The sequence below is a fragment of the Gymnoscopelus microlampas genome (assembly GCF_963454915.1).
Source record: "Gymnoscopelus microlampas genome assembly, chromosome: 4".
Lineage (NCBI taxonomy): Eukaryota > Metazoa > Chordata > Actinopteri > Myctophiformes > Myctophidae > Gymnoscopelus > Gymnoscopelus microlampas.
Window position 1 is genome coordinate 33,345,746 of NC_139941.1, and position 26,302 is coordinate 33,372,047.

At 37.5% G+C, this 26,302-nt stretch overlaps 1 protein-coding gene across 2 annotated transcripts in view; it reads right to left on the minus strand.

The window, feature by feature from the left end:
* Nucleotides 1-24,754: 24,754 nt before the first annotated feature.
* Nucleotides 24,755-26,302, minus strand: part of LOC311043473 (dual specificity testis-specific protein kinase 1) — a 28,449-nt gene continuing 26,901 nt past the window's right edge. For both annotated transcript variants that reach the window (XM_084054726.1, XM_084054727.1), the window contains one exon: nucleotides 24,755-25,674. In XM_084054726.1, the coding sequence (XP_083910852.1) occupies nucleotides 25,570-25,674 (105 nt within the window). In that variant the 3' untranslated portion in view covers nucleotides 24,755-25,569. The remainder of the gene's footprint in view (nucleotides 25,675-26,302) is intronic.

A 26,302-nucleotide genomic window follows, 5' to 3' on the forward strand; every position in this document is an offset into this window, starting at 1 on the left:
TATGTTTACATTAAATGTTAGCACTCAATGCATTGATTCAAAATACCTGAATGCACTTTTATTATAACGCAGATAGCCCTGTGATTACCTGTGATTACATTTTTAGCACATACTCCTATGTCATGGTGTATTAGTCGGCACAGTGGATTCATATTTCAATCGATCTGGGATGTTAAAATTGTGCTAAACTTTGGTCAATGAATTGCCTCTTCAGCTAGATTAAATGTTAGTCTCTTATAACTGTTGAGACTCCTAGAGCTTATGGAAGATTTTGGGACCTCAAAAAAACACTTTCACCTAGAAACTCCAGTCACAGTTAAAAAATCCCACCTTACTGTGGAATGCATGCTAGAGATTTTCATGTGTAGTTTTGGAGATATTTAACTAATGCGGCAATGGACATTTAAAGAGAAACAAGTACAGGCTACTAATCCTACATACTTACTGCTAGTGACCCCATTCATACTTTAAAATGTTCATTTTACTGTGGACATATTTGCCTGAAAAGGAATCTTTCAAATGTTTAATAGTTTTAGAATTGTACTCCTTAAAAAGTTCAGCGATTTAGAATGGAGGTCGATGGACGAATTTGGGACCTCAAAAAACACTTTCACCTAGAAACTCCATTCACAGTTCAAAAATCCCACCTTACTGTGGACATGCATACTTGAGATTTTTTCTTTGAAATCATTTGTAGTTTGGGAGATATTTAACTTTAAGCGCCCAATGCATTGTCAATGCGGCAATGGACATTTAAAGGGAAACAAGTACAGGCTACTAATCCTATATACTTACTGCTAGTAACCCCATTCATACTTTGAAATAGTCATCTTACTGTGGACATGTTTGCCTGAAAAGGAATCTTTCAAATGTTTAATAGTTTTAGAATAGTGATTTTTTTTCGGATTTAACTTTCGTTTCGGTAGTGACAAACTTTCGTTTCGGTAGTGACACAATGGTGAAAAAATAAATGTACTAAGTCCAGAGCTCGATGAATGTTAGGGAACAAAAAAAGTCACTGCAAAGCACTACCAATCAACTCTAAATTGCCTGAAACGTACTCCTAATAGGTTTTTGGGGGGATGATTTTGGCCTCCACACTTAGTGATTTTTTCGGATTTAACTTTCGTTTCGGTAGTGACAAACTTTCGTTTCGGTAGTGACACAATGGTGAAAAAAAAATGTACTAAGTCCAGAGCTCGATGAATGTTAGGGACCAAAAAAAGTCACTACAAAGTACTACCAATCAACTCTAAATTGCCTGAAACGTACTCCTAACAGGTTTTTGGGGGGACGATTTTGGCCTTCACACTTAGTGATTTTTTTCGGTTTTAACTTTCGTTTCGGTAGTGACAAACTTTCGTTTCGGTAGTGACACATTGGTGAAAAAATAAATTTACAAAGTCCAGAGCTCGATGAATGTTAGGGACCAAAAAAAGTCACTGCAAAGTACTACCAATCAACTCTAAATTGCCTGAAACGTACTCCTAACAGGTTTTTGGGGGGACGATTTTGGCCTCCACACTTAGTGATTTTTTCGGATATAACTTTCGTTTCGGTAGTGAGACAATGGTGAAAAATGTTTTTTACTCCACTACAAAGTTTTGGGTGGACGATTTTGGCTTCTAAACTTAGTGATTTTTTCGGATTTAACTTTCGTTTCGGTAGTGACACAAAAACGTTTCGGTAGTGACACAATTGTGAAAAAAAATTACTCCACTACAAAGTACTACCAATCAACTCTAAATTGCCTGAAACGTACTCCTAACAGTTTTTTGGGGGGACGATTTTGGCCTCCACACTTAGTGATTTTTTCGGTTTTAACTTTCGTTTCGGTAGTGACAAACTTTCGTTTCGGTAGTGACACATTGGTGAAAAAATAAATGTACTAACTCCAGACCTCGATGAATGTTAGGGACCAAAAAAAGTCACTACAAAGTACTACCAATCAACTCTAAATTGCCTGAAACGTACTCCTAACAGATTTTTGGGGGGACGATTTTGGCCTCCACACTTAGTGATTTTTTCGGATTTAACTTTCGTTTCGGTAGTGACACAATGGTGACATTTTTTTTTTACTCCACTACAAAGTTTTGGGTGGACGATTTTGGCTTCTAAACTTAGTGATTTTTTCGGATTTAACTTTCGTTTCGGTAGTGACACAAAAACGTTTCGGGTGAAAAAAATAGCTCCACTACAAAGTACTACCAATCAACTCTAAATTGCCTGAAACGTACTCCTAACAGGTTTTTGGGGGGACGATTTTGGCCTCCACAATTAGTGATTTTTTCGAATTTAACTTTCGTTTCGGTAGTGACACAAAAACGTTTCGGTAGTGACACAATGGTGAAAAAATAAATGTACTAAGTCCAGAGCTCGATGAATGTTAGGGAACAAAAAAAGTCACTGCAAAGCACTACCAATCAACTCTAAATTGCCTGAAACGTACTCCTAATAGGTTTTTGGGGGGATGATTTTGGCCTCCACACTTAGTGATTTTTTCGGATTTAACTTTCGTTTCGGTAGTGACAAACTTTCGTTTCGGTAGTGACACATTGGTGAAAAAATAAATTTACTAAGTCCAGAGCTCGATGAATGTTAGGGACCAAAAAAAGTCACTGCAAAGTACTACCAATCAACTCTAAATTGCCTGAAACGTACTCCTAACAGGTTTTTGGGGGGACGATTTTGGCCTCCACACTTAGTGATTTTTTCGGATATAACTTTCGTTTCGGTAGTGAGACAATGGTGAAAAATGTTTTTTACTCCACTACAAAGTTTTGGGTGGACGATTTTGGCTTCTAAACTTAGTGATTTTTTCGGATTTAACTTTCGTTTCGGTAGTGACACAAAAACGTTTCGGTAGTGACACAATTGTGAAAAAAAATTACTCCACTACAAAGTACTACCAATCAACTCTAAATTGCCTGAAACGTACTCCTAACAGTTTTTTGGGGGGACGATTTTGGCCTCCACACTTAGTGATTTTTTCGGTTTTAACTTTCGTTTCGGTAGTGACAAACTTTCGTTTCGGTAGTGACACATTGGTGAAAAAATAAATGTACTAACTCCAGACCTCGATGAATGTTAGGGACCAAAAAAAGTCACTACAAAGTACTACCAATCAACTCTAAATTGCCTGAAACGTACTCCTAACAGATTTTTGGGGGGACGATTTTGGCCTCCACACTTAGTGATTTTTTCGGATTTAACTTTCGTTTCGGTAGTGACACAATGGTGACATTTTTTTTTTACTCCACTACAAAGTTTTGGGTGGACGATTTTGGCTTCTAAACTTAGTGATTTTTTCGGATTTAACTTTCGTTTCGGTAGTGACACAAAAACGTTTCGGGTGAAAAAAATAGCTCCACTACAAAGTACTACCAATCAACTCTAAATTGCCTGAAACGTACTCCTAACAGGTTTTTTGGGGGACGATTTTGGCCTCCACAATTAGTGATTTTTTCGAATTTAACTTTCGTTTCGGTAGTGACACAAAAACGTTTCGGTAGTGACACAATGGTGAAAAAAAAATAATGACTCCACTACAAAGTACTACCAATCAACTCTAAATTGCCTGAAACGTACTCCTAACAGGTTTTTGGGGGGACGATTTTGGCCTCCACACTTAGTGATTTTTTCGGATTTAACTTTCGTTTCGGTAGTGACACAAAAACGTTTCGGTAGTGACACAATGGTGAAAAAAAAATTTTGGCCTCCAAACTTTAAATTGCCTGAAACGTTATCCTAACAGTTTTTTGGGGGAACAATTTTGGCCTCCACACTTAGTGATTTTTTCGGATTTAACTTCGTTTCGGTAGTGACACAATGGTGTCACTACCGAAACGAAAAAAAAATTACTAAGTCCAGAGCTCGATGAATGTTAGGGACCAAAAAAAAAGTCACTACCAATCAATTTTAAATTGCCTGAAACGTACTCCTAACAGGTTTTTGGGGGAACAATTTTGGCCTCCAAACTTAGTGATTTTTTCGGATTTAACTTTGTTTCGGTAGTGACACAATGTTGTCACTACCGAAACGAAAAAAAAATTACTAACTCCAGAGCTCGATGAATGTTAGGGACCAAAAAAAAAGTCACTACCAATCAACTTTAAATTGCCTGAAACGTACTCCTAACAGGTTTTTGGGGGAACAATTTTTTTTCCGTTTCGGTAGTGACACCATTTTGTCACTACCGAAACGGAAAAAAAATTACTAAGTCCAGAGCTTGATGAATGTTAGGGACCAAAAAAAAAGTCACTACCAATCAACTTTAAATTGCCTGAAACGTACTCCTAACAGGTTTTTGGAGGAACAATTTTGGCCTCCACACTTAGTGATTTTTTCGGATTTAACTTCGTTTCGGTAGTGACACAATGGTGTCACTACCGAAACGACAAAAAAAATTACTAAGTCCAGAGATCGATGAATGTTAGGGACCAAAAAAAAAGTCACTACCAATCAACTTTAAATTGCCTGAAACGTACTCCTAACAGGTTTTTGGGGGAACATTTTTTTTTTCGTTTCGGTAGTGACACCATTGTGTCACTACCGAAACGGAAAAAAAATTACTAAGTCCAGAGCTCGATGAATGTTAGGGACAAAAAAAAAAGTCACTACCAATCAACTTTAAATTGCCTGAAACGTACTCCTAACAGGTTTTTGGAGGAACAATTTTAGCCTCCACACTTAGTGATTTTTTCGGATTTAACTTCGTTTCGGTAGTGACACAATGGTGTCACTACCGAAACGAAAAAAAAATTTACTAAGTCCAGAGCTCGATGAATGTTAGGGACAAAAAAAAAAGTCACTACCAATCAACTTTAAATTGCCTGAAACGTACTCCTAACAGGTTCTTGGGGGAACAATTTTTTTTTCGTTTCGGTAGTGACACCATTGTGTCACTACCGAAACGGAAAAAAAAAGACTAAGTCCATGAATGTTAGGGACCAAAAAAAAAGTCACTACCAATCAACTTTAAATTGCCTGAAACGTACTCCTAACAGGTTTTTGGGGGAACAATTTTTTTTTCGTTTCGGTAGTGACACCATTGTGTCATTACCGAAACGAAAAAAAAATGACTAAGTCCATGAATGTTAGGGACAAAAAAAAAAGTCACTACCAATCAACTTTAAATTGCCTGAAACGTACTCCTAACAGGTTTTTGGGGGAACTTTTTTTTTTTCGTTTCGGTAGTGACACCATTGTGTCACTACCGAAACGGAAAAAAAATTACTAAGTCATTGAATGTTAGGGACCAAAAAAAAAGTCACTACCAATCAGCTCCTAACAGGTTTTTGGGGGAACAATTTTTTTTCTGTTTTCGTCACTCGTCACTTTTCGTCACTACCGAAACGGAAAAAAAAATTCACAAAAAAATCACTACCAATCAGCTTTAAATTGCCTGAAACGTGCTCCTAACAGGTTTTTGGGGGAACATTTTTTTTTCTGTTTTCGTCACTCGTCACTTTTCGTCACTACCGAAACGGGAAAAAAAAATCACAAAAAAATCACTACCAATCAGCTTTAAATTGCCTGAAACGTGCTCCTAACAGGTTTTTGGGGGAACAATTTTTTTTCTGTTTTCGTCACTCGTCACTTTTCGTCACTACCGAAACGGAAAAAAAAAATCACAAAAAAATCACTACCAATCAGCTTTAAATTGCCTGAAACGTGCTCCTAACAGGTTTTTGGGGGAACAATTCTTTTTCTGTTTTCGTCACTCGTCACTAGTCGTCACTACCGAAACGGAAAAAAAAATTCACAAAAAAATCACTACCAATCAGCTTTAAATTGCCTGAAACGTGCTCCTAACAGGTTTTTGGGGGAACAATTCTTTTTCTGTTTTCGTCACTCGTCACTTTTCGTCACTACCGAAACGGAAAATAAAATTCACAAAAAAATCACTACCAATCAGCTTTAAATTGCATGAAACGTGCTCCTAACAGGTTTTTGGGGGAACAAATTTTTTTCTGTTTTCGTCACTCGTCACTTTTCGTCACTACCGAAACGGGGGAAAAAAATCACAAAAAAATCACTACCAATCAGCTTTAAATTGCCTGAAACGTGCTCCTAACAGGTTTTTGGGGGAACAATTTTTTTCTGTTTTCGTCACTCGTCACTAGTCGTCACTACCGAAACGAAAAAAAAAAATCACAAAAAAATCACTACCAATCAGCTTTAAATTGCCTGAAACGTGCTCCTAACAGGTTTTTGGGGGAACAATTTTTTTTCTGTTTTCGTCACTCGTCACTTTTCGTCACTACCGAAACGGAAAAAAGAATTCACAAAAAAATCACTACCAATCAGCTTTAAATTGCCTGAAACGTGCTCCTAACAGGTTTTTGGGGGAACAATTTTTTTTCTGTTTTCGTCACTCGTCACTTTTCGTCACTACCGAAACGGGAAAAAAAATTCACAAAAAAATCACTACCAATCAGCTTTAAATTGCCTGAAACGTGCTCCTAACAGGTTTTTGGGGGAACAATTTTTTTTCAGTTTTCGTCACTCGTCACTTTTCGTCACTACCGAAACGGAAAAAAAAAATCACAAAAAAATCACTACCAATCAGCTTTAAATTGCCTGAAACGTGCTCCTAACAGGTTTTTGGGGGAACAATTTTTTTCTGTTTTCGTCACTCGTCACTTTTCGTCACTACCGAAACGGAAAAAAAAATCACAAAAAAATCACTACCAATCAGCTTTAAATTGCCTGAAACGTGCTCCTAACAGGTTTTTGGGGGAACAATTTTTTTTCTGTTTTCGTCACTCGTCACTTTTCGTCACTACCGAAACGGGAAAAAAAAAATCACAAAAAAATCACTACCAATCAGCTTTAAATTGCCTGAAACGTGCTCCTAACAGGTTTTTGGGGGAACAATTTTTTTTCTGTTTTCGTCACTCGTCACTTTTCGTCACTACCGAAACGGAAAAAAAAAATCACAAAAAAATCACTACCAATCAGCTTTAAATTGCCTGAAACGTGCTCCTAACAGGTTTTTGGGGGAACATTTTTTTTTCTGTTTTCGTCACTCGTCATTAGTCGTCACTACCGAAACGGAAAAAGAAATTCACAAAAAAATCACTACCAATCAGCTTTAAATTGCCTGAAACGTGCTCCTAACAGGTTTTTGGGGGAGCAATTTTTTTTCTGTTTTCGTCACTCGTCACTTTTCGTCACTACCGAAACGGAAAAAAAAATCACAAAAAAATCACTACCAATCAGCTTTAAATTGCCTGAAACGTGCTCCTAACAGGTTTTTGGGGGAACAATTTTTTTTCTGTTTTCGTCACTCGTCACTTTTCGTCACTACCGAAACGGGAAAAAAAAATCACAAAAAAATCACTACCAATCAGCTTTAAATTGCCTGAAACGTGCTCCTAACAGGTTTTTGGGGGAACAATTTTTTTTCTGTTTTCGTCACTCGTCACTTTTCGTCACTACCGAAACGGAAAAAAAAAAATCACAAAAAAATCACTACCAATCAGCTTTAAATTGCCTGAAACGTGCTCCTAACAGGTTTCTGGGGGAACATTTTTTTTTCTGTTTTCGTCACTCGTCACTTTTCGTCACTACCGAAACGGAAAAAAAAAATCACAAAAAAATCACTACCAATCAGCTTTAAATTGCCTGAAACGTGCTCCTAACAGGTTTTTGGGGGAACAATTTTTTTTCTGTTTTCGTCACTCGTCACTAGTCGTCACTACCGAAACGGAAAAAAAAAAAAAAAAAAAATCACTACCAATCAGCTTTAAATTGCCTGAAACGTGCTCCTAACAGGTTTTTGGGGGAACAATTTTTTTCTGTTTTCGTCACTCGTCACTTTTCGTCACTACCGAAACGGAAAAAAAAATTCACAAAAAAATCACTACCAATCAGCTTTAAATTGCCTGAAACGTGCTCCTAACAGGTTTTTGGGGGAACATTTTTTTGTTCTGTTTTCGTCACTCGTCACTTTTCGTCACTACCGAAACGGAAAAAAAAAATCACAAAAAAATCACTACCAATCAGCTTTAAATTGCCTGAAACGTGCTCCTAACAGGTCTTTGGGGGAACAATTTTTTTTCTGTTTTCGTCACTCGTCACTAGTCGTCACTACCGAAACGGAAAAAAAAATTCACAAAAAAATCACTACCAATCAGCTTTAAATTGCCTGAAACGTGCTCCTAACAGGTTTTTGGGGGAACAATTTTTTTTCTGTTTTCGTCACTCGTCACTTTTCGTCACTACCGAAACGGAAAAAAAAAATCACAAAAAAATCACTACCAATCAGCTTTAAATTGCCTGAAACGTGCTCCTAACAGGTTTTTGGGGGAACAATTTTTTTTCTGTTTTCGTCACTCGTCACTAGTCGTCACTACCGAAACGAAAAAAAAAAAAAAAAAAAAATCACTACCAATCAGCTTTAAATTGCCTGAAACGTGCTCCTAACGGGTTTTTGGGGGAATTTTTTTTTTCTGTTTTCGTCACTCGTCACTTTTCGTCACTACCGAAACGGAAAAAAAAATTCACAAAAAAATCACTACCAATCAGCTTTAAATTGCCTGAAACGTGCTCCTAACAGGTTTTTGGGGGAACATTTTTTGGTTCTGTTTTCGTCACTCGTCACTTTTCGTCACTACCGAAACGGAAAAAAAAAATCACAAAAAAATCACTACCAATCAGCTTTAAATTGCCTGAAACGTGCTCCTAACAGGTTTTTGGGGGAACAATTTTTTTTCTGTTTTCGTCACTCGTCACTAGTCGTCACTACCGAAACGGAAAAAAAAAAAAAAAAAAAATCACTACCAATCAGCTTTAAATTGCCTGAAACGTGCTCCTAACAGGTTTTTGGGGGAACAATTTTTTTCTGTTTTCGTCACTCGTCACTTTTCGTCACTACCGAAACGGAAAAAAAAATTCACAAAAAAATCACTACCAATCAGCTTTAAATTGCCTGAAACGTGCTCCTAACAGGTTTTTGGGGGAACATTTTTTTGTTCTGTTTTCGTCACTCGTCACTTTTCGTCACTACCGAAACGGAAAAAAAAAATCACAAAAAAATCACTACCAATCAGCTTTAAATTGCCTGAAACGTGCTCCTAACAGGTCTTTGGGGGAACAATTTTTTTTCTGTTTTCGTCACTCGTCACTAGTCGTCACTACCGAAACGGAAAAAAAAATTCACAAAAAAATCACTACCAATCAGCTTTAAATTGCCTGAAACGTGCTCCTAACAGGTTTTTGGGGGAACAATTTTTTTTCTGTTTTCGTCACTCGTCACTTTTCGTCACTACCGAAACGGAAAAAAAAAATCACAAAAAAATCACTACCAATCAGCTTTAAATTGCCTGAAACGTGCTCCTAACAGGTTTTTGGGGGAACAATTTTTTTTCTGTTTTCGTCACTCGTCACTAGTCGTCACTACCGAAACGAAAAAAAAAAAAAAAAAAAAATCACTACCAATCAGCTTTAAATTGCCTGAAACGTGCTCCTAACGGGTTTTTGGGGGAATTTTTTTTTTCTGTTTTCGTCACTCGTCACTTTTCGTCACTACCGAAACGGAAAAAAAAATTCACAAAAAAATCACTACCAATCAGCTTTAAATTGCCTGAAACGTGCTCCTAACAGGTTTTTGGGGGAACATTTTTTGGTTCTGTTTTCGTCACTCGTCACTTTTCGTCACTACCGAAACGGAAAAAAAAATCACAAAAAAATCACTACCAATCAGCTTTAAATTGCCTGAAACGTGCTCCTAACAGGTCTTTGGGGGAACATTTTTTTTTCTGTTTTCGTCACTCGTCACTAGTCGTCACTACCGAAACGGAAAAAAAAATTCACAAAAAAATCACTACCAATCAGCTTTAAATTGCCTGAAACGTGCTCCTAACAGGTTTTTGGGGGAACAATTTTTTTTCTGTTTTCGTCACTCGTCACTAGTCGTCACTACCGAAACAGAAAAAAAAAATCACAAAAAAATCACTACCAATCAGCTTTAAATTGCCTGAAACGTGCTCCTAACAGGTTTTTGGGGGAACAATTTTTTTTCTGTTTTCGTCACTCGTCACTTTTCGTCACTACCGAAACGGAAAAAAAAAATCACAAAAAAATCACTACCAATCAGCTTTAAATTGCCTGAAACGTGCTCCTAACAGGTTTTTGGGGGAACAATTTTTTTTCTGTTTTCGTCACTCGTCACTTTTCGTCACTACCGAAACGGGAAAAAAAAATCACAAAAAAATCACTACCAATCAGCTTTAAATTGCCTGAAACGTGCTCCTAACAGGTTTTTGGGGGAACATTTTTTTTTCTGTTTTCGTCACTCGTCACTTTTCGTCACTACCGAAACGGGAAAAACAATTCACAAAAAAATCACTACCAATCAGTTTTAAATTGCCTGAAACGTGCTCCTAACAGGTTTTTGGGGGAACAATTTTTTTTCTGTTTTCGTCACTCGTCACTTTTCGTCACTTCCGAAACGGAAAAAAAAAATCACAAAAAAATCACTACCAATCAGCTTTAAATTGCCTGAAACGTGCTCCTAACAGGTTTTTGGGGGAACAATTTTTTTTCTGTTTTCGTCACTCGTCACTTTTCGTCACTACCGAAACGGAAAAAAAAAATCACAAAAAAATCACTACCAATCAGCTTTAAATTGCCTGAAACGTGCTCCTAACAGGTTTTTGGGGGAACAATTTTTTTCTGATTTCGTCACTCGTCACTAGTCGTCACTACCGAAACGGAAAAAAAAAATCACAAAAAAATCACTACCAATCAGCTTTAAATTGCCTGAAACGTGCTCCTAACAGGTTTTTGGGGGAACAATTTTTTTTCTGTTTTCGTCACTCGTCACTAGTCGTCACTACCGAAACGGAAAAAAAAATTCACAAAAAAATCACTACCAATCAGCTTTAAATTGCCTGAAACGTGCTCCTAACAGGTTTTTGGGGGAACAATTTTTTTTCTGTTTTCGTCACTCGTCACTTTTCGTCACTACCGAAACGGAAAAAAAAATCACAAAAAAATCACTACCAATCAGCTTTAAATTGCCTGAAACGTGCTCCTAACAGGTTTTTGGGGGAACAATTTTTTTTCTGTTTTCGTCACTCGTCACTTTATGTCACTACCGAAACGGGAAAAAAAAATCACTACCAATCAGCTTTAAATTGCCTGAAACGTGCTCCTAACAGGTTTTTGGGGGAACAATTTTTTTTCTGTTTTCGTCACTCGTCACTTTTCGTCACTACCGAAACGGAAAAAAAAAATCACAAAAAAATCACTACCAATCAGCTTTAAATTGCCTGAAACGTGCTCCTAACAGGTTTTTGGGGGAACAATTTTTTTTCTGTTTTCGTCACTCGTCACTAGTCGTCACTACCGAAACGGAAAAAAAAAAAAAAAAAAAATCACTACCAATCAGCTTTAAATTGCCTGAAACGTGCTCCTAACAGGTTTTTGGGGGAACAATTTTTTTCTGTTTTCGTCACTCGTCACTTTTCGTCACTACCGAAACGGAAAAAAAAATTCACAAAAAAATCACTACCAATCAGCTTTAAATTGCCTGAAACGTGCTCCTAACAGGTTTTTGGGGGAACATTTTTTTGTTCTGTTTTCGTCACTCGTCACTTTTCGTCACTACCCAAACGGAAAAAAAAAATCACAAAAAAATCACTACCAATCAGCTTTAAATTGCCTGAAACGTGCTCCTAACAGGTCTTTGGGGGAACAATTTTTTTTCTGTTTTCGTCACTCGTCACTAGTCGTCACTACCGAAACGGAAAAAAAAATTCACAAAAAAATCACTACCAATCAGCTTTAAATTGCCTGAAACGTGCTCCTAACAGGTTTTTGGGGGAACAATTTTTTTTCTGTTTTCGTCACTCGTCACTAGTCGTCACTACCGAAACAGAAAAAAAAATTCACAAAAAAATCACTACCAATCAGCTTTAAATTGCCTGAAACGTGCTCCTAACAGGTTTTTGGGGGAACATTTTTTTTTCTGTTTTCGTCACTCGTCACTTTTCGTCACTACCGAAACGGAAAAAAAAAATCACAAAAAAATCACTACCAATCAGCTTTAAATTGCCTGAAACGTGCTCCTAACAGGTTTTTGGGGGAACAATTTTTTTTCTGTTTTCGTCACTCGTCACTTTTCGTCACTACCGAAACGGGAAAAAAAAATCACAAAAAAATCACTACCAATCAGCTTTAAATTGCCTGAAACGTGCTCCTAACAGGTTTTTGGGGGAACAATTTTTTTTCTGTTTTCGTAACTCGTCACTTTTCGTCACTACCGAAACGGGAAAAAAAAACACAAAAAAATCACTACCAATCAGCTTTAAATTGCCTGAAACGTGCTCCTAACAGGTTTTTGGGGGAACAATTTTTTTTCAGTTTTCGTCACTCGTCACTCTTCGTCACTACCGAAACGGAAAAAAAAAAATCACAAAAAAATCACTACCAATCAGCTTTAAATTGCCTGAAACGTGCTCCTAACAGGTTTTTGGGGGAACAATTTTTTTCTGTTTTCGTCACTCGTCACTTTTCGTCACTACCGAAACGGAAAAAAAAATCACAAAAAAATCACTACCAATCAGCTTTAAATTGCCTGAAACGTGCTCCTAACAGGTTTTTGGGGGAACAATTTTTTTTCTGTTTTCGTCACTCGTCACTTTTCGTCACTACCGAAACGGGAAAAAAAAAATCACAAAAAAATCACTACCAATCAGCTTTAAATTGCCTGAAACGTGCTCCTAACAGGTTTTTGGGGGAACATTTTTTTTTCTGTTTTCGTCACTCGTCATTAGTCGTCACTACCGAAACGGAAAAAAAAAATCACAAAAAAATCACTACCAATCAGCTTTAAATTGCCTGAAACGTGCTCCTAACAGGTTTTTGGGGGAACATTTTTTTTTCTGTTTTCGTCACTCGTCACTTTTCGTCACTACCGAAATGGAAAAAAAAATCACAAAAAAATCACTACCAATCAGCTTTAAATTGCCTGAAACGTGCTCCTAACAGGTTTTTGGGGGAACAATTTTTTTTCTGTTTTCGTCACTCGTCACTTTTCGTCACTACCGAAACGGGAAAAAAAAATCACAAAAAAATCACTACCAATCAGCTTTAAATTGCCTGAAACGTGCTCCTAACAGGTTTTTGGGGGAACAATTTTTTTTCTGTTTTCGTCACTCGTCACTTTTCGTCACTACCGAAACGGAAAAAAAAAATCACAAAAAAATCACTACCAATCAGCTTTAAATTGCCTGAAACGTGCTCCTAACAGGTTTTTGGGGGAACATTTTTTTTTCTGTTTTCGTCACTCGTCACTTTTCGTCACTACCGAAACGGAAAAAAAAAATCACAAAAAAATCACTACCAATCAGCTTTAAATTGCCTGAAACGTGCTCCTAACAGGTTTTTGGGGGAACAATTTTTTTTCTGTTTTCGTCACTCGTCACTAGTCGTCACTACCGAAACGGAAAAAAAAAAAAAAAAAAAATCACTACCAATCAGCTTTAAATTGCCTGAAACGTGCTCCTAACAGGTTTTTGGGGGAACATTTTTTTTCTGTTTTCGTCACTCGTCACTTTTCGTCACTACCGAAACGGAAAAAAAAATTCACAAAAAAATCACTACCAATCAGCTTTAAATTGCCTGAAACGTGCTCCTAACAGGTTTTTGGGGGAACATTTTTTTGTTCTGTTTTCGTCACTCGTCACTTTTCGTCACTACCCAAACGGAAAAAAAAATCACAAAAAAATCACTACCAATCAGCTTTAAATTGCCTGAAACGTGCTCCTAACAGGTCTTTGGGGGAACAATTTTTTTTCTGTTTTCGTCACTCGTCACTAGTCGTCACTACCGAAACGGAAAAAAAAATTCACAAAAAAATCACTACCAATCAGCTTTAAATTGCCTGAAACGTGCTCCTAACAGGTTTTTGGGGGAACAATTTTTTTCAGTTTTCGTCACTCGTCACTTTTCGTCACTACCGAAACGGAAAAAAAAATTCACAAAAAAATCACTACCAATCAGCTTTAAATTGCCTGAAACGTGCTCCTAACAGGTTTTTGGGGGAACATTTTTTTGTTCTGTTTTCGTCACTCGTCACTTTTCGTCACTACCCAAACGGAAAAAAAAAATCACAAAAAAATCACTACCAATCAGCTTTAAATTGCCTGAAACGTGCTCCTAACAGGTCTTTGGGGGAACAATTTTTTTTCTGTTTTCGTCACTCGTCACTAGTCGTCACTACCGAAACGGAAAAAAAAATTCACAAAAAAATCACTACCAATCAGCTTTAAATTGCCTGAAACGTGCTCCTAACAGGTTTTTGGGGGAACAATTTTTTTTCTGTTTTCGTCACTCGTCACTAGTCGTCACTACCGAAACAGAAAAAAAAATTCACAAAAAAATCACTACCAATCAGCTTTAAATTGCCTGAAACGTGCTCCTAACAGGTTTTTGGGGGAACATTTTTTTTTCTGTTTTCGTCACTCGTCACTTTTCGTCACTACCGAAACGGAAAAAAAAAATCACAAAAAAATCACTACCAATCAGCTTTAAATTGCCTGAAACGTGCTCCTAACAGGTTTTTGGGGGAACAATTTTTTTTCTGTTTTCGTCACTCGTCACTTTTCGTCACTACCGAAACGGGAAAAAAAATTCACAAAAAAATCACTACCAATCAGCTTTAAATTGCCTGAAACGTGCTCCTAACAGGTTTTTGGGGGAACAATTTTTTTTCTGTTTTCGTCACTCGTCACTTTTCGTCACTACCGAAACGGGAAAAAAAAATCACAAAAAAATCACTACCAATCAGCTTTAAATTGCCTGAAACGTGCTCCTAACAGGTTTTTGGGGGAACAATTTTTTTTCTGTTTTCGTAACTCGTCACTTTTCGTCACTACCGAAACGGGAAAAAAAAACACAAAAAAATCACTACCAATCAGCTTTAAATTGCCTGAAACGTGCTCCTAACAGGTTTTTGGGGGAACAATTTTTTTTCAGTTTTCGTCACTCGTCACTCTTCGTCACTACCGAAACGGAAAAAAAAAATCACAAAAAAATCACTACCAATCAGCTTTAAATTGCCTGAAACGTGCTCCTAACAGGTTTTTGGGGGAACAATTTTTTTCTGTTTTCGTCACTCGTCACTTTTCGTCACTACCGAAACGGAAAAAAAAATCACAAAAAAATCACTACCAATCAGCTTTAAATTGCCTGAAACGTGCTCCTAACAGGTTTTTGGGGGAACAATTTTTTTTCTGTTTTCGTCACTCGTCACTTTTCGTCACTACCGAAACGGGAAAAAAAAAATCACAAAAAAATCACTACCAATCAGCTTTAAATTGCCTGAAACGTGCTCCTAACAGGTTTTTGGGGGAACATTTTTTTTTCTGTTTTCGTCACTCGTCATTAGTCGTCACTACCGAAACGGAAAAAAAAAATCACAAAAAAATCACTACCAATCAGCTTTAAATTGCCTGAAACGTGCTCCTAACAGGTTTTTGGGGGAACATTTTTTTTTCTGTTTTCGTCACTCGTCACTTTTCGTCACTACCGAAATGGAAAAAAAAATCACAAAAAAATCACTACCAATCAGCTTTAAATTGCCTGAAACGTGCTCCTAACAGGTTTTTGGGGGAACAATTTTTTTTCTGTTTTCGTCACTCGTCACTTTTCGTCACTACCGAAACGGGAAAAAAAAATCACAAAAAAATCACTACCAATCAGCTTTAAATTGCCTGAAACGTGCTCCTAACAGGTTTTTGGGGGAACAATTTTTTTTCTGTTTTCGTCACTCGTCACTTTTCGTCACTACCGAAACGGAAAAAAGAAATCACAAAAAAATCACTACCAATCAGCTTTAAATTGCCTGAAACGTGCTCCTAACAGGTTTTTGGGGGAACATTTTTTTTTCTGTTTTCGTCACTCGTCACTTTTCGTCACTACCGAAACGGAAAAAAAAAATCACAAAAAAATCACTACCAATCAGCTTTAAATTGCCTGAAACGTGCTCCTAACAGGTTTTTGGGGGAACAATTTTTTTTCTGTTTTCGTCACTCGTCACTAGTCGTCACTACCGAAACGGAAAAAAAAAAAAAAAAAAAATCACTACCAATCAGCTTTAAATTGCCTGAAACGTGCTCCTAACAGGTTTTTGGGGGAACATTTTTTTTCTGTTTTCGTCACTCGTCACTTTTCGTCACTACCGAAACGGAAAAAAAAATTCACAAAAAAATCACTACCAATCAGCTTTAAATTGCCTGAAACGTGCTCCTAACAGGTTTTTGGGGGAACATTTTTTTGTTCTGTTTTCGTCACTCGTCACTTTTCGTCACTACCGAAACGGAAAAAGAAAAATCACAAAAAAATCACTACCAATCAGCTTTAAATTGCCTGAAACGTGCTCCTAACAGGTCTTTGGGGGAACAATTTTTTTTCTGTTTTCGTCACTCGTCACTAGTCGTCACTACCGAAACGGAAAAAAAAATTCACAAAAAAATCACTACCAATCAGCTTTAAATTGCCTGAAACGTGCTCCTAACAGGTTTTTGGGGGAACAATTTTTTTCTGTTTTCGTCACTCGTCACTAGTCGTCACTACCGAAACAGAAAAAAAAATTCACAAAAAAATCACTACCAATCAGCTTTAAATTGCCTGAAACGTGCTCCTAACAGGTTTTTGGGGGAACAATTTTTTTTCTGTTTTCGTCACTCGTCACTTTTCGTCACTACCGAAACGGAAAAAAAAAATCACAAAAAAATCACTACCAATCAGCTTTAAATTGCCTGAAACGTGCTCCTAACAGGTTTTTGGGGGAACAATTTTTTTTCTGTTTTCGTCACTCGTCACTAGTCGTCACTACCGAAACGGAAAAAAAAAAAAAAAAAAAATCACTACCAATCAGCTTTAAATTGCCTGAAACGTGCTCCTAACAGGTCTTTGGGGGAACATTTTTTTTTCTGTTTTCGTCACTCGTCACTAGTCGTCACTACCGAAACGGAAAAAAAAAATCACAAAAAAATCACTACCAATCAGCTTTAAATTGCCTGAAACGTGCTCCTAACAGGTTTTTGGGGGAACAATTTTTTTTCTGTTTTCGTCACTCGTCACTAGTCGTCACTACCGAAACGGAAAAAAAAATTCACAAAAAAATCACTACCAATCAGCTTTAAATTGCCTGAAACGTGCTCCTAACAGGTTTTTGGGGGAACAATTTTTTTTCTGTTTTCGTCACTCGTCACTTTTCGTCACTACCGAAACGGAAAAAAAAAATCACAAAAAAATCACTACCAATCAGCTTTAAATTGCCTGAAACGTGCTCCTAACAGGTTTTTGGGGGAACAATTTTTTTTCTGTTTTCGTCACTCGTCACTTTTCGTCACTACCGAAACGGAAAAAAAAAATCACAAAAAAATCACTACCAATCAGCTTTAAATTACCTGAAACGTGCTCCTAACAGCTTTTTGGGGGAACATTTTTTTTCTGTTTTCGTCACTCGTCACTTTTCGTCACTACCGAAACGGAAAAAAAAAATCACAAAAAAATCACTACCAATCAGCTTTAAATTGCCTGAAACGTGCTCGGGGGAACAATTTTTTTTCTGTTTTCGTCACTCGTCACTTTTCATCACTACCGAAACGGAAAAAAAAATTCACAAAAAAGTCACCACCAATCAGCTTTAAATAGCCTGAAACGTGCTCCTAACAGGTTTTTGGGGGAACAATTTTTTTTCTGTTTTCGTCACTCGTCACTTTTCGTCACTACCGAAACGGGAAAAAAAAATCACTACCAATCAGCTTTAAATTGCCTGAAACGTGCTCCTAACAGGTTTTTGGGGGGACATTTTTTTTTCTGTTTTCGTCACTCGTCACTTTTCGTCACTACCGAAACGGGAAAAAAAAATCACAAAAAAATCCCTACCAATCAGCTTTAAATTGCCTGAAACGTGCTCCTAACAGGTTTTTGGGGGAACAATTTTTTTTCTGTTTTCGTCACTCGTCACTAGTCGTCACTACCGAAAAAAAAAAAAAAAGAAAAAAAAATCACTACCAATCAGCTTTAAATTGCCTGAAACGTGCTCCTAACAGGTCTTTGGGGGAACATTTTTTTTTCTGTTTTCGTCACTCGTCACTAGTCGTCACTACCGAAACGGAAAAAAAAAATCACAAAAAAATCACTACCAATCAGCTTTAAATTGCCTGAAACGTGCTCCTAACAGGTTTTTGGGGGAACAATTTTTTTTCTGTTTTCGTCACTCGTCACTAGTCGTCACTACCGAAACGGAAAAAAAAATTCACAAAAAAATCACTACCAATCAGCTTTAAATTGCCTGAAACGTGCTCCTAACAGGTTTTTGGGGGAACAATTTTTTTTCTGTTTTCGTCACTCGTCACTTTTCGTCACTACCGAAACGAAAAAAAAAAATCACAAAAAAATCACTACCAATCAGCTTTAAATTGCCTGAAACGTGCTCCTAACAGGTTTTTGGGGGAACAATTTTTTTTCTGTTTTCGTCACTCGTCACTTTTCGTCACTACCGAAACGGAAAAAAAAAATCACAAAAAAATCACTACCAATCAGCTTTAAATTGCCTGAAACGTGCTCCTAACAGCTTTTTGGGGGAACATTTTTTTTCTGTTTTCGTCACTCGTCACTTTTCGTCACTACCGAAACGGAAAAAAAAAATCACAAAAAAATCACTACCAATCAGCTTTAAATTGCCTGAAACGTGCTCGGGGGAACAATTTTTTTTCTGTTTTCGTCACTCGTCACTTTTCATCACTACCGAAACGGAAAAAAAAATTCACAAAAAAGTCACCACCAATCAGCTTTAAATAGCCTGAAACGTGCTCCTAACAGGTTTTTGGGGGAACAATTTTTTTTCTGTTTTCGTCACTCGTCACTTTTCGTCACTACCGAAACGGGAAAAAAAAATCACTACCAATCAGCTTTAAATTGCCTGAAACGTGCTCCTAACAGGTTTTTGGGGGGACATTTTTTTTTCTGTTTTCGTCACTCGTCACTTTTCGTCACTACCGAAACGGGAAAAAAAAAAAAAAAAAAAAAATCACCAATCAGCTTTAAATTGCCTGAAACGTGCTCCTAACAGGTTTTTGGGGGAACAATTTTTTTTCTGTTTTCGTCACTCGTCACTAGTCGTCACTACCGAAACAGAAAAAAAAAATCACAAAAAAATCACTACCAATCAGCTTTAAATTGCCTGAAACGTGCTCCTAACAGGTTTTTGGGGGAACATTTTTTTTTCTGTTTTCGTCACTCGTCATTAGTCGTCACTACCGAAACGGAAAAAAAAATTCACAAAAAAATCACTACCAATCAGCTTTAAATTGCCTGAAACGTGCTCCTAACAGGTTTTTGGGGGAACAATTTTTTTTCTGTTTTCGTCACTCGTCACTTTTCGTCACTACCGAAACGGGAAAAAAAATCACAAAAAAATCACTACCAATCAGCTTTAAATTGCCTGAAACGTGCTCCTAACAGGTTTTTGGGGGAACAATTTTTTTTCTGTTTTCGTCACTTGTCACTTTTCGTCACTACCGAAACGGGAAAAAAAAATCACAAAAAAATCACTACCAATCAGCTTTAAATTGCCTGAAACGTGCTCCTAACAGGTTTTTGGGGGAGGTTTTCGTCACTCGTCACTTTTCGTCACTACCGAAACGGGAAAAAAAAATCACAAAAAAATCACTACCAATCAGCTTTAAATTGCCTGAAACGTGCTCCTAACAGGTTTTTGGGGGAACAATTTTTTTTCTGTTTTCGTCACTCGTCACTTTTCGTCACTACCGAAACGGGAAAAAAAAATCACAAAAAAATCCCTACCAATCAGCTTTAAATTGCCTGAAACGTGCTCCTAACAGGTTTTTGGGGGAACAATTTTTTTTCTGTTTTCGTCACTCGTCACTAGTCGTCACTACCGAAAAAAAAAAAAAAAGAAAAGAAAATCACTACCAATCAGCTTTAAATTGCCTGAAACGTGCTCCTAACAGGTCTTTGGGGGAACATTTTTTTTTCTGTTTTCGTCACTCGTCACTAGTCGTCACTACCGAAACGGAAAAAAAAAAATCACAAAAAAATCACTACCAATCAGCTTTAAATTGCCTGAAACGTGCTCCTAACAGGTTTTTGGGGGAACAATTTTTTTTCTGTTTTCGTCACTCGTCACTAGTCGTCACTACCGAAACGGAAAAAAAAATTCACAAAAAAATCACTACCAATCAGCTTTAAATTGCCTGAAACGTGCTCCTAACAGGTTTTTGGGGGAACAATTTTTTTTCTGTTTTCGTCACTCGTCACTTTTCGTCACTACCGAAACGGAAAAAAAAAATCACAAAAAAATCACTACCAATCAGCTTTAAATTGCCTGAAACGTGCTCCTAACAGGTTTTTGGGGGAACAATTTTTTTTCTGTTTTCGTCACTCGTCACTTTTCGTCACTACCGAAACGGAAAAAAAAAATCACAAAAAAATCACTACCAATCAGCTTTAAATTGCCTGAAACGTGCTCCTAACAGCTTTTTGGGGGAACATTTTTTTTCTGTTTTCGTCACTCGTCACTTTTCGTCACTACCGAAACGGAAAAAAAAAATCACAAAAAAATCACTACCAATCAGCTTTAAATTGCCTGAAACGTGCTCGGGGGAACAATTTTTTTTCTGTTTTCGTCACTCGTCACTTTTCATCACTACCGAAACGGAAAAAAAAATTCACAAAAAAGTCACCACCAATCAGCTTTAAATAGCCTGAAACGTGCTCCTAACAGGTTTTTGGGGGAACAATTTTTTTTCTGTTTTCGTCACTCGTCACTTTTCGTCACTACCGAAACGGGAAAAAAAAATCACTACCAATCAGCTTTAAATTGCCTGAAACGTGCTCCTAACAGGTTTTTGGGGGGACATTTTTTTTTCTGTTTTCGTCACTCGTCACTTTTCGTCACTACCGAAACGGGAAAAAAAAAATAAAAAAAAAATCACCAATCAGCTTTAAATTGCCTGAAACGTGCTCCTAACAGGTTTTTGGGGGAACAATTTTTTTTCTGTTTTCGTCACTCGTCACTTTTCGTCACTACCGAAACGGAAAAAAAAAATCACAAAAAAATCACTACCAATCAGCTTTAAATTGCCTGAAACGTGCTCCTAACAGGTTTTTGGGGGAACATTTTTTTTTCTGTCTTCGTCACTCGTCACTTTTCGTCATTACCGAAACGGGAAAAAAAATTCACAAAGAAATCACTACCAATCAGCTTTAAATTGCCTGAAACGTGCTCCTAACAGGTTTTTGGGGGAACATTTTTTTTTCTGTTTTCGTCACTCGTCACTTTTCGTCACTACCGAAACGGGAAAAAAAATTCACAAAAAAATCACTACCAATCAGCTTTAAATTGCCTGAAACGTGCTCCTAACAGGTTTTTGGGGGAACAATTTTTTTTCTGTTTTCGTCACTCGTCACTTTTCGTCACTACCGAAACGGAAAAAAAAAATCACAAAAAAATCACTACCAATCAGCTTTAAATTGCCTGAAACGTGCTCCTAACAGCTTTTTGGGGGAACATTTTTTTTCTGTTTTCGTCACTCGTCACTTTTCGTCACTACCGAAACGGAAAAAAAAAATCACAAAAAAATCACTACCAATCAGCTTTAAATTGCCTGAAACGTGCTCGGGGGAACAATTTTTTTTCTGTTTTCGTCACTCGTCACTTTTCGTCACTACCGAAACGGAAAAAATTATTCACAAAAAAGTCACCACCAATCAGCTTTAAATAGCCTGAAACGTGCTCCTAACAGGTTTTTGGGGGAACATTTTTTTTTCTGTTTTCGTCACTCGTCACTTTTCGTCACTACCGAAACGGGAAAAAAAAATCACAAAAAAATCACTACCAATCAGCTTTAAATTGCCTGAAACGTGCTCCTAACAGGTTTTTGGGGGAACATTTTTTTTTCTGTTTTCGTCACTCGTCACTTTTCGTCACTACCGAAACGGGAAAAAAAAAATAACAAAAAAATCACCAATCAGCTTTAAATTGCCTGAAACGTGCTCCTAACAGGTTTTTGGGGGAACAATTTTTTTTCTGTTTTCGTCACTCGTCACTTTTCGTCACTACCGAAACGGGAAAAAAAAATCACAAAAAAATCACTACCAATCAGCTTTAAATTGCCTGAAACGTGCTCCTAACAGGTTTTTGGGGGAACATTTTTTTTTCTGTCTTCGTCACTCGTCACTTTTCGTCACTACCGAAACGGGAAAAAAAATTCACAAAGAAATCACTACCAATCAGCTTTAAATTGCCTGAAACGTGCTCCTAACAGGTTTTTGGGGGAACAATTTTTTTTCTGTTTTCGTCACTCGTCACTTTTCGTCACTACCGAAACGGGAAAAAAAAATCACAAAAAAATCACTACCAATCAGCTTTAAATTGCCTGAAACGTGCTCCTAACCGGTTTTTGGGGGAACATTTTTTTTTCTGTTTTCGTCACTCGTCACTTTTCGTCACTACCGAAACGGGAAAAAAAAATCACAAAAAAATCACTACCAATCAGCTTTAAATTGCCTGAAACGTGCTCCTAACAGGTTTTTGGGGGAACATTTTTTTTTCTGTTTTCGTCACTCGTCACTTTTCGTCACTACCGAAACGGGAAAAAAAAATCACAAAAAAATCCCTACCAATCAGCTTTAAATTGCCTGAAACGTGCTCCTAACAGGTTTTTGGGGGAACAATTTTTTTTCTGTTTTCGTCACTCGTCACTTTTCGTCACTACCGAAACGGGGAAAAAAAATCACAAAAAAATGTCTATTATTAACTTAAATTAAAAAAGTATTTTTTAATTATCCTAAATTACTTGGGGGGGGGGGGGTCCAATCCGACTTGGGGGGGGGTCCAATCTGAAGCTAGGGGGGGACAAACCGCCCCCCCCCCGGGATTGACACGCATGGTGGTGAGACCAAAATTTGAATTAATTTCATAGACATATATAGTAGCAACCAAACAGTTCAAAAATCAACATAAAAATACAGAGGAAAAAAATACCACTATGTACAAAAAAAGCATGAAAAAAAAAATATATATATACAAAAAAAGGGGAGGGGGGGGGGTCGTCTGTCTACAGGGAAACTGGTACTAGCTCCTCTTTTGGCCTCCAGAAAGTTTTTAGGGCTGTTTTTAATGAGCCCAGCGAACTGAGATTTTTTCTTTGAAATCATTTGTAGTTTGGGAAATATTTAACTTTAGGCTTTAGGGTTAGGGTTAGCTTTATCCTAAATTACTTGGGGAGGGGGGGGTCCAATCTGACTTGGGGGGGTCCAATCTGAAGCTAGGGGGGGACAACCCCCGGGATTGACGCGCATGGTGGTGAGACCAAAATTTGTTCTGCCCGGTTCTCCTCAGTGGCCGGAGCAATTGATATGAATTTGCACACAGCCATTGACCATTACCATGTGCACGGAACAGCGAAGCCTGTTTTTCGATTTCACCAAATCTCAGCTGTTTATTAGCGTTTTTGTGTAAAAGAATGTCGCCATGGTTACGGGGCTGTCCAGCTGTGGGATGGCCCCGCGAGCTATGGGATGAACTGCCTCCCGGGTTGCCAGATCATGTGCGCATATCCCCCCCCACGGATGCGTCGACCGGGTATGGACTAGTGTTAATTAATGCATAATTATGCAATTTTTATAAGATAACATTAAATGCCTTTTTGAGAGTAGTTATTTTCAAAGTATACCATACTTCCTTGTGAAATGGGCCGATCTACAAGCTCACAAAGCTCACAACTTTTTGGATATCAACGCTTTGTGAGCTTGTAGATCGGCTACTTTCACTAGTTTTGGTACAGAGGAGATATCACATTTCTCTATTGATAAATGCTTTGTGAACCACTGATCTAGTGTTAGTGAAACAGGGGCTCAGTTCATGGCAGAAGGCAAGAGTCTATGATCTTCAACAGACACCGTCAGGCTGGATGAAGCCTTAGCTCAATCACTAGTTTGACAGCCTGTGAGTCCGAAGGTTGAGGATTCGATTCCTGTCTATGACCACTTCATTGAGGTGTCCATGAATAATGTTCTTAACCCTGGATTGATAGCCACAATCCCTGAGCACTTTGCTCAGCTGTTGAGAATGCTCATTTCATTGTTAGTTGCATGGGCTGCCTTGTTTCAAGTTCAATCTATTCTGTTTCTACGTCTTATTGTGCTATTGTTGCATATCGCTTTTTGCCTATCATGCCTCGGACCCATTTATCGCTGCTTGCAGCTATATTTTTATCTTGTTTTTAGACTCAAAGATTCAGTCCAGTATTGTTTGCACAGCCATGAGAAGATCTTATCTGTGTGACAAGCGATTAGAGTCAGACAACATTTCTGTGAAAACGTAGACTAATAAAACACATCCTTGAACATGTGTGAGCGTACGTAGTTACCACACATTGCATGACAAGGGATGTCTGATAAAAACAAGAAGTTCAGAGCAACATGAAGAAAGGCAAGGCTTCACTATTCACAGAATGCTAACTGAGCATATCTCTATCTCTATCTTCTCAAAGAATGGAGATCTTAATACTGAAAATGTTCATGTCAAACAAATGTATGCTTTTATGGAAATAAACTCCATGTAAAACTGATTCTAACATAAACCAAACAGGGTGAACCTTGTGTAAATTGAATGTAGGTTTAAAGTATGAAGAAGTCAGAAGTTATCATCTCTTTTAATAGCATCGGAACTAAAACATCTAAACAAAAAACTGAAAGAAAACCTCCAACATTTTTATAGGTAACTAAACATCTTGTCGAGTACCACATTTAGTCCTGTTTGCTCTGGTTCAGCAGTGTCTCATGTCCAAGAGCATATCATTTACAGGTATAAACACTACTCCTGATATTGCTCACCTCGCTGATTAAATGTGCTAACTAATTAAATCAGTGCCTGTAATGCGTGTTTGAAATTCAAATCTTCTTTGATGCATGATTACTTGACGAAAGCAATTTCCTGTCATCAAAGGGCCAAGGAAACTCGCAAATATAGTGTCAGGCCAGTGTAGCCGAGACCTGAATCAAAAAGTGAAGTGAAAAGTGAAGGCAGATGAAAGAGGCAAGGAAAGAAATCAACAGATTGATCTGTATCGTCTGTTTCAAAACAAACCACTTAAAAGTAAGGTTACACTCACATGGAATACAATATATAGAAAACATGAAATAAAAGTAATAAAAAGTTTGTTACATGCAGTAAAAAGACAAACACAAACTCGTAAAATGTGTTTTCACTGAATTAAACAACTACATTTATTCATATGCACACAAGTGAGAATGAAATGGTCAAGCAAAAATGTCTATGGGACATGAGGGTAATTTACGCTCCTCTTCAAAAAGAGCCATCCAGTATTATCTCACCAATCCATCACCACTCCACCAGTCCAGTAACAACAAAGTCATCCTCCTCCTTACTTTGTGCAATGTGGCACCACAGGTGACCAATGTTCTGTTTAATTTCCACTAGTACTGTCCAGCTTACTGTCTATGTACAGAGCCTGACAGCCAATGGGAGCTGCCAAAATCCTCCTTATTTTTCGGTCTTCAGCTAGTGGCCAAATCTGACTTCGGAGGCGGTTCCAGTGTCTCAGCGATCTCCCCCAACTCATCGAGTAATTCTGTGAAGGCAGGTCGTCGGAAGGATTCCACCTGAGTTACAAAGACACTTGTATTACAATCAGTTTAACCCATTGAGACCTGAAGCCGATTCTACATGTCTCCTAAATCTCAACAGTATTCTGAAAAACGTACGTTTCTATATCAGTGGTGCTCAATCTTTTTCATGTCAAGGACCCCCAAAATTATACTTATTTGGCCGTGGACTCCCATCAAAATATTTTGTTCCAGGGACCCCCCAGAAGCAAAGATTTGAGTTAAAAATGTTCGCTTAAAAATATATATATATATTCAAAGATTTGCACACATTTTCAGGATTTTTCAAAAATAGCAGATCTACAAGTTCGTGTATATCTGCTATTTTTGAATAGCCCAAAGTGTAAAATAATGCTTTTTAGCTCAAATCTAAAAATGACACAGTTCCAGGTCTTAATGGGTTAAAATAATACTAAGTGAATATTTGTTTGCTGTGGTTTTTCCATTATCAGTCAGACAGTCAGTTTCAAGTTCCAATGTTTGTGCTGCACAAGCTAAACAGTTGTGGTGCTGTCTATTGAACTAATTGAAATATTAAAAACATTGAAGCAATAACATTAGATAGCATCTCAGTGACCCCATTAGAGCAGTATTAACACTTAACCTGCCAGAGTTATTTCAGATT